The 9,018-nt window shown below is 43.4% G+C and overlaps 1 protein-coding gene across 1 annotated transcript in view; it reads right to left on the bottom strand.

The window, feature by feature from the left end:
• Slc1a2 (solute carrier family 1 member 2) overlaps positions 1-8,921 on the bottom strand; it is a 138,024-nt gene extending 129,103 nt beyond the window's left edge. Inside the window, exon 1 of the mRNA XM_048788591.1 lies at positions 8,262-8,921. Coding sequence (XP_048644548.1) covers positions 8,262-8,278 — 17 coding nt within the window. The 5' untranslated portion in view covers positions 8,279-8,921. The remainder of the gene's footprint in view (positions 1-8,261) is intronic.
• Between the last annotated feature and the right edge of the window lie 97 nt (positions 8,922-9,018).

Below are 9,018 nucleotides of genomic sequence, written 5' to 3' on the forward strand. Positions count from 1 at the left end.
GTGGTAGGCTGCCTAGAATCCCAAACCTCCACACTTATGACAGAAAGAATCACTGGCTTCATGGCTGGGAGTGTTAGTAAGTGACAGCTCTTAAGAACACTCCTCTCCAAATCCTTGCCCTATACTCACTCAGGCCACAGCCCCTGCCTGAGCAGAGCTGCATCCAATGGCTGGTAAAAACAAGGGTAGAAAGGCCACACACTTTTCCTCTACAGGCACCATCTGAAGAACCATCCTTGCTCCAGGTCTTACAGTGGGTGGGTTGTGGCCCTTGCTGTGACTGTCCACCACTGCTTCCTTCCCTCCTTCGCAGCACTTTATGCCGAGTGCATAAACTGTCAAGACACTTCATACACACAAGTCTTCATTTCAGAATCAAGTTTCCTGAAACCAACCAGCCATAATGCCCCAAGCCCAATGTATTAATGTCTACAAAAAAGAATCCAAATCCGAATGTTCTCAGATGGATAAACTCCTACAAACGATTAGCTCTTCATTTGAAATGTTAGCAATTAATCATGATCTAAAACTCAATGATTCTTTCAGTGCTATAATTCCATAATGATTTTACAAATGTGTGCTGATTGATGACTCTGAATTCCAGAAAGACACTGGGGAAATAGATTCCGTCTATGATTGCATTACTCTCTAATCCATTCTTAGAAATTAGACCAATATTTATTTTTGACACTTTTTCCTAGGCCATATGGGTTGCATATAAGTATAAAAAAATAACAGCTAAACCAATCCCCTGGGGACCATCAGTCCCTTTGGGGTGTGAAGGTGAGTGCTGTCAGTCAATGCCCATCCATTTCACAGGTATATCCAGCTGTGCAAGTTCATGTTGAGTTCCATCCACTCTCTCAATGAAGCTGGCTGTCAGATCCCAACTGTCCTTTTAAGTCAAGACCAAGGTGAAAACAAAAAACCAGGTTGGTCTGTAACAGTGGGTTTTCCCTGACACTAATAGAGAAGAATGCGTCTCTTGTTTTATCTGTCCTCTTTTTCCTTGTTCTCCTTCATGCACAGCTGATCCTTCCATCTGAAGTTCTCTGATTTGAAGTCAACAAACTGAGCGATGACAATCCCTCTCAGTTGCCTAAACTTACTCCACCTTTTTTTCTTTTTTTTCTTTCTTTTTTTTTTTTTTTGGTGGCATTTTCTTTTCAATGGCCCATCTCTGTTCAAAGATTAACTTCCTTCTGTAGCCATTGCTTTCTATCTTATACGCCACCTCTTCAATTCCTCATACCCTTTTCTCACCAAGGACAAGCTACCTTGCCTTCTCTGATCAAAATGATTGGAGGCACTCACTGGAGCAAAGACAACAAAAATAAAAGAAAGGTCTGTGAGAGTTTCAGGAAATGAGGATAAATTGCAAAACGTACACAATATGAATGAAGGACCATAGGATTAGATGGCACAGAAAAGTAAAGAACCCAGTGATGGCACAAAATCAAAACAAAGACTCTATGTTTCAGTCTCTCCATCTATAAAATGAGCATAATATCCCCTAGGAGTTTTCCAAGAATTGAGTGATGTCACATATGTATTGTCACATATCCTTGGCATAAGTTCAAATAAATGGTCCTATTTATATTTGTGCATGGTGATAGTAATGAACACTGTTGATGTACTGCAATTATCTTACTATTTCCAAATTACATATTTGGTGGGAAAAAAAAAACAAAAAAAAATTATTTAAAAAAAAATGCTGTGGAAACTGGGATTCCCTAAAAATGTCAGACCACCGGTGCCCACCTTTACTGCCCCCTGTTGGGTGGTCAGCAAACTGTGCTACTCTTCAATAGACAAATATGGCCTCTGAAAGATTTCTTCCCCATTCAAAAGGTATCCTTAGGTCATCACTGTTTGCATCTGTTATAAAACAAACAATATCAGCCCAACTCCCAGAAGGACAGGGTCAGTAGCTGTTTCAGAAGGATGGGTAAGTTAAATCACAACCCTAAAGAGCTGCACTTGAAGACTGCAAAAGCATAAGTTCCAGGGGCGGCTGTATTCCAAGCCACATTTGCCACCAAGAATACATACCCATAAGTCAATATTCCAAAGACTGGCCCATGTGGTCAGGCCCTGGCCTGTTTAAAAACACTACATCAAGATGAGACAATGCTATTAGCTTCCTGGCAATCAATAATTATGAAAGAACTCTCTATTAAGAACAACCCACAGCAAAGATAAAGGAAATAACAAGAAGTGGTTACAAGGATACAAATAAAAAGTTGCACGAATTAACCTTTCATTACATAGAAATGGGGTTTTGAATAAGTCTTCAATCTAAAACCACCAGGCAGTGGCATACCCTAAGCATGGAATCCAAGCTCTCAGAATATCTGCCTTGGAGACACACAACTGGAATGGTCCCAATGATGGTGCCCAACCTGGAAAGTTGTGCCCTGCCTCCAGACACACCTACTCCTTAGCCTCAGCTACATGCTGCTCCATGGAACTAAAAGGCACAGCCAGTGGTTAGAAGCATAACCCCAGCAGTCAGCATCCAGAGTTAAAGGCCAGACTTTGCCACTCACTGGCTGTGAAATCTTGAGTAAGCTACTTAATCAGTCTGTGCCTTGGTTTCTATTCCTGTAAATGGGACTAATAATAGCACTTGCTGTTTCGCACTGTTGCTGGGACTAAATAAATTAATGCATGCATTGTACTTTTAAAGATCCTGGGCTGTGTAATTACTCAATAAATGGTACTAAGACAAAAAGGCAGGTTCTTGGTCATCAATTGTCCCAATTTTTAAGAAAATCCAGAATCAGAATTTCTTTTTAGGTGAAATATTTTTAAGTTAGTAAATAATTTGAACATTTTCAAAATCTTCTGAAAGCCAAAAAAATAAAAATTAAATTAAATTAAATTAAAATTTAAAAAAAAGAATGTTCCTGTGGGCCACATAAAGTCCACAGGAGCTCAACACCAATGCTGTTCACAGAGCAAAGCTTGGGGTGACAGACAGGTCTCAGCGCCCCCCCTTCCAACTTTGTCGCCAGCAATGGGATCCCAAGAGCACAGTGGCTGAGAATTAGGAGTAGCAGGAGCACCTGATGGAAATGCCAAATTGCAAACAGCCAGTGACAGATGGCCCTCCTAGCCAAATGTAACAGAAGAGAGCACTCTCCACAATTTAAATGAAGTCCGCAATATCCAGTGGAGTATGGGGACAATGTCTCCATCTCTGTCCCCATGGACTTCATTCAAGGTCTTTAACATTTGCCATCATCCATCCTAGACAGGAACCATATTGACACAGATCAAGTCTATCTGCCAAAATGGCATTCATTTCCTTCCTTCCATTTTCGAAGGACAGTTCTTGCTCAACAAGTCTGTAATCCACAGCAGCTGGCAAGGTTACCGAGACACCAGACAGTGGATCAGCAGGCAGCAGTCACAGCTGCCCATCTAAGTGAGACATTAAGTAAATAAATGAAAGAAAAAATGAGTAAATATCAACATTGTTGAAAAACACCTTGAAAACGCACCCCCCCCACACACACACACAGAGCATTAAGAAAACGAGTTCTTCTCTTTAAAAGACTAAATGTCTACCCTTCATTCTCCATTAATACTGTTGATCCATTGTCTTTTCTGCCATTACTTAAAGTCAAACAGACAGGTTTATAATGCATTGCCAGTTCTTTTCTATTCTACTAGTGAATATGCAGCCATCTGCCTCCAATCAATGATGGGACACATGGAGATGGAGCAATGAGATATTTTTAAATTATGAATTAATTAATATTTTTAAATTAATTAATTCATCCCAAGGACTTGGCGTTTGGAGTATTGCAGGGTGAGGGGCGGACAGAGGGAAGGAGAGCAAGCTTACAATCCTGGTAAATAAAGAGATTTGCCATAATCTGGATTCTAAAACCCTTTCTATGAAGCATCCTGTCTGCCCCCAACAAGCTGTTAAGGGCATGAAAGCAAAAATTGCAAGGAAGATGATGTCTGGCTTTTGTTATTTTTTGGAATTATTTTTCCAGACTGTGAGGACAAGTTCTTAAAATGCAAACAAAACTAAAATTTTACCTTGAGAATGATGTCTATGATTGCTAGATGATTTTAAATTATTAGTGCTTTATTAGATTAAAATAATTATAGCAGGTGACTGAAATAAAGAGGAGATTTGGTTCATTCTGAGAGGCAAGCCAGTCCATTGGGGAAGAAAATCCGATATGGAGAACAATTTAGTTTTCCTGTAAAAGGAAGAAAACAGACATGTGGGCATTGTGTGGGTACAGCCATGAGGGAAATGTCAGAAGGGAATTTTCATTGAATTCAACCTGTGTTGAGCTTCAGACTGTGAAAGAGATTTGCAGTTCTGGAACTGTAGGATTTATGGCATACTGACCCAGAAATCTCACACTTGGCTGTTAAATGTTGCTTATTTTTGAAGCCAAAGTGTCATCTCTAGAGGACTTCTCCTTGTCTTACACATCCCTCAAAACTAAAGCCAAACGGAAGACATCTAATTGTGTTGCATAAAAGAGGAAAAGAAGCAACCATTGATATTAATGTGCAGACATGTGTTTTGGTTTTTAATAACCTGGTGTTTACACTTTGCAAGTTTCATTTGGATTTAGAAATTATTTCTTGAGAATTAAGCTTTCGATTGCTCACAAGAGACTGTCTTGGTAAACATGAAATGGCTTTCTTATAGCTCTACTAATATCTGTTTTACCCAAGGAGACCAATTTCTATATTTCTAAAATGAGAAATGAAATCCCAGTACAGCCTGAGGCATACAATATGGAAACCCCTCTAGAACTGAAGCCCCATGTCCTCTACTCACCCCCGAAATAAGCCCACTCCATGGGCTCTTCCCCCAGCTGACCTCAACTTCATTCCCCAGGGAAAAAGGGAGAAAGCAACTGTTACATTTTGTTTTCTTTTGCTTCAAATAATAAATTCAGGGGTCTCCTCCACCAGGGTCTTTGCTATCAGCAGTTTTCTGTTTCACTTGCTCTCTGAGTCAAACTGAAACCCAAGCCCTCGAGACTGTCTTTTGCCCTGACCCCTTGGCTCCTGGGAGCTGATCAGAAGACAGATCGTGTTGAGTCTCTGATATATGTAGTGACCTAGCTGTCCCCCACTCCTAAGAATGTATTTCTAAAATGCCTGTCTCTTCAGCATCTGAACACTCCACTGTGACCCAGTCAATAAAGGACTTGAGCCTGTCTGCCACCAACTACTTGTAATCTCTTTGCAATTTGGGTCAGGGACCTAAAAGCCATCTCAGTAATTCTAACCATGACAGGGAACTCAGGGAGAAAAAAAAAAAAAAAGTTAAACTATCAAATTAGACCATGCTATGTAGGAAAGCACTTCTTAGTGCCATCAAAGAGTCCAAAGAGTCACTGTTAGTTTTTATAGACACTAGATGCTAAAAAAAATCTCAATTCCAAATAATCAGAAAACTTGAATTACCAGACAGTGGTGAGGATGTTCCCCAAAAGACAAGTGCAAGTTATAAAAAGAACATTCTAAAAGACAACTCACAGGACATGCATGCCAAAGATTTGATAGAAAGCCAATAATTAGCACAGCCATGCCTACAAACTCCTTAAGGAAAACATTTGAAGATAATATTCCAGATGATAACTCCAAAGCTCTGCCACATCCTAGAATCTTCCTGGAAAGATGGCATTATATTCCATATAGTTTTATTCTATTTTCTTTGGACTACCTACTTCATAGAGTTATTAGAAGAATCAAACACGATGATGTACATGAATGATCTTTGAAAGTGGAGTGATAAACATTAGATGTCATTGGCTAATAAGTCTTTAAAATTTAGTAATCAACTTATGTTGTTGATGGCAACTACATCAACACCTAAGCGTTAAATTCCCCATGCATTCCGGGTTAGAGTTGAACTGAAAATACATACATTGAAAGCGTATAATTATATCGCTATTTTCGCCTCCTTCTCAGCAATGTGTGTTTCAAGGAAATAGCTTTAATATTGTTAGAGGGCAAAAGCTAACAAAGGACACCAGCCCAGGGATTCTTCCTGAATTTTCCTTTACAAATGCATTAACCAAATGTATCAGGAGGAGGAAAGAATTGCATCACTCCTCATGAACAATTTAGTACTGAAAGTTCTCTGCTGGAACCAACCATCTATAAGCCAGCTCCCGGTCTGTTTATATCTGTGTCCCCCTCCCCCACCCCCAGAGATCCTAGGGTGTATGTTCTAACATGAAGGACTCAGGAAATGCTCCTAGAATAAAGCAGAAGGACTTTGAGGATGTCTCCTGCCTATCAGTTACTGCTCTTAAATAACAATGGATCATAGATATTTCGACATTTGTTTCCCAGCCTTTCCGATTATTTTTTCATTTCTTTCACTTCTTACATACAAGTACCTTTAGCCAATCTTTTCTTAAATACACACAATGCATAAAGATAACATTTGTTATATATCATTTTTTAATGCTAAAAATCTCTTCTGCTCTATATTTAATGTACAATCATTTGGCAGCTCTCATGTAAGACATAGGAGAGATAATCACCCTTAGTTTGGGGAGTTTTGTTGTTACCTTAACCTCTATCTCTTCTATCTGGCCATCAAAACTAGAAGAGAGCAGGATTCAGAAGACTACCATCACCCGCCTACTACCAATATCATCCCAGGTATCTTCCAACCTGACCTTTAGAAGCAGGGGTAAGTCTAAAGGGCCCCTGGAGGCAGCCAGAAATACCTTCACAGCTTTTCTAATATGAAAACCTTTTAAATTAAACATGGGGAGGCACTGATGTTGAATGATACAGGCTCTTAATATTTAATTCAAGAAATATATTTTAGTACAAGAGCCACCCTTCTTGTACACAGGTGTCTTTCCAAAGCATCTTTTTAGCAAAATAATAATGATGAGGATGATGACAATAAGAAGAAGGAGGAGAAGGAGGAGGAGGAGGAGGAGGAGGAGAAGTCATCTATGCTGTTATACCTTTAGAAAAAAAAAAAAGAAAGAAAGAAAGAAAAAATGTCATGCCATGCAAGATGCCAGACCCCTTTGGAAGAACTCCAAAGGACAGAAAAAGGGTGAATTCCTTCCCCTGGACACCGACTGACAGTTTTAGAAATATTTTCTTTTCATTGGAGTCTAGAGATCTGTCTTTGGACACCAGCTTTTCACTTCTGCTTAGAGATCCATTGCCCAAAATGAGATTGCCAAGTTGGTTAGATTTATTACAGAAACTCTGAAAAGGACCAGCACCAATGTCTTTTCCACTTGGGTCCAAAGGAGCCCCTGATATTTTCTTTTTACATAATATGGATCCAGTGATCTCTTGCAAGTGGCTGGTACCATTTTTTTTTTTTAATTAATCCAAGGGCTGAGTTCCCCAACTAGTCTTTTTATTCCCACTTGGACTCCAGCAAACCTCAAAAGTTTCCTGGGAGATAAAGATTCAAGACCCTTCCTTTGACGTGTAGTTAACAGGCCCTTCTGTCCCTTGCAGCCCCATCTCTCTCACAGGAAAGACAACTGCCCTTATTTATCACTGGAAGCTTCCTCCAGGCACATGTAGCCTCAAGAGACAAGGGGAGACTCCAGGGCTGCAGGCAGAATAGAAAAACCAACATTGATCCGGAGAGAGTCTGGGGACTCCTGCTCTGCCCCAAACCACAGGTTTTCCCGCCTTCCCCGGGAATCACCCAAATCTTTCCACTCTTCCTTAGAGCTGGCCAGGGAGATTCCGGTATCCAGAGACAAGGAGTGATCCGAGGGGTCCCAGCACCTCCGCCGAGACTGCAAATCTGGAGTTCAAGGCCGCGCGCGCTGATCCTCGCCCCGCCCCGGTCCCAGTCCGGGCTCATTCATTCCGGCTGGCCCCCACCTTCCAGCCCCCGTCGCGCTCCCCAGTGGCGTTCGTCCGCTGTCTGTCCAGCCAGTGTCTGCTCACACCGCGGCCGACCACTCATTGTTTTTAAATCTCAAAAGTAACCCCAAGAGAATTTTTTCTTCTTACTTTTTCACACCTCCATCATATCTTATCCCTTTTAATTAAAACCACCCTCTGTCCCCGGCTTCCTCAAAGCGTTAAACAGCAAGCTCCACGAAAGAAAATCAACCCCCTCCCCATCATCCCACCTACAGCCAAGCCACGGCTCAGCCACCATCTCAGAGGCCCGGCGCTGATATCTCTCGGTCCCCATCCCTGATAGGGGGGCACCACCCCGCGAGCGGCTCCCACTTCCCTTCCAGGATAGAGAAAGGCCCTCTCACCCTTCAGTGGATGCCATGGTCTGGGGAACGCCCCCTCCTCTTCAGCACAGTCCGGCAGCAGCTAGCGAGGGAGCGAGCCGGCGCTGGGGTGAGCGCGTGTGTGCGGGGGAGCGGTATTTAAGGGGGAGCCTCTCTCCGCCCTTCCACCCCCCTCCCGGGTAAGCCCTTTAGCGCCTCGACGCGCGCTGGAGGCTCCTGCGGGCGCTAATCCACGTCCTAGCTCTCCACTGCGCGCGTCCCGCTCTCCCCTACGCAGGTTGCAGTAGCGCTTGGCTGGGCGCTGGGGGGTTTGGAGGGTTCGGAGAATGGTTTCCCAAAGACAGCGCTGTCCCGGGGGCTACAGGAGCGCGCGCAACAACGCTGCGCCCCGCCGCCGCCGCTACCACCTGTCCTTTGCTGCGGGGCAGGCTGGCGTGCCGAGTGGCGGGCACGGAGAGTGGTGGCAGTGGGGAGGACAGAGAATGTCTGTACGGGGGAGTGTGTGCGTGCGTGTGCTCGTGTGCCGGTGTGTGCGCGCCGGGGGAGGTGGTAGAGGCCTCGGCGCCCTGGCTCGGCGCCTGCCGGGGAGGGATTGCAAGGTTTAGCCCCGCCGGAGCTGAGGATTTACAGGCGATCCCTCTCTATTTTCGTCGAAAGCTGACATCACCGCGCCGCAGCCTGGAGCGACTCCTTTAACCGCCACCCCCAGCCCCCATCTCGAGACGCGGTCCCTCCTCTGCCATCCCGCCCCTTAGCCTCTCGCCATAAATTCAGCCAA

This window comes from Marmota marmota, unplaced genomic scaffold (assembly GCF_001458135.2).
Source record: "Marmota marmota marmota unplaced genomic scaffold, marMar, whole genome shotgun sequence".
NCBI lineage: Eukaryota > Metazoa > Chordata > Mammalia > Rodentia > Sciuridae > Marmota > Marmota marmota.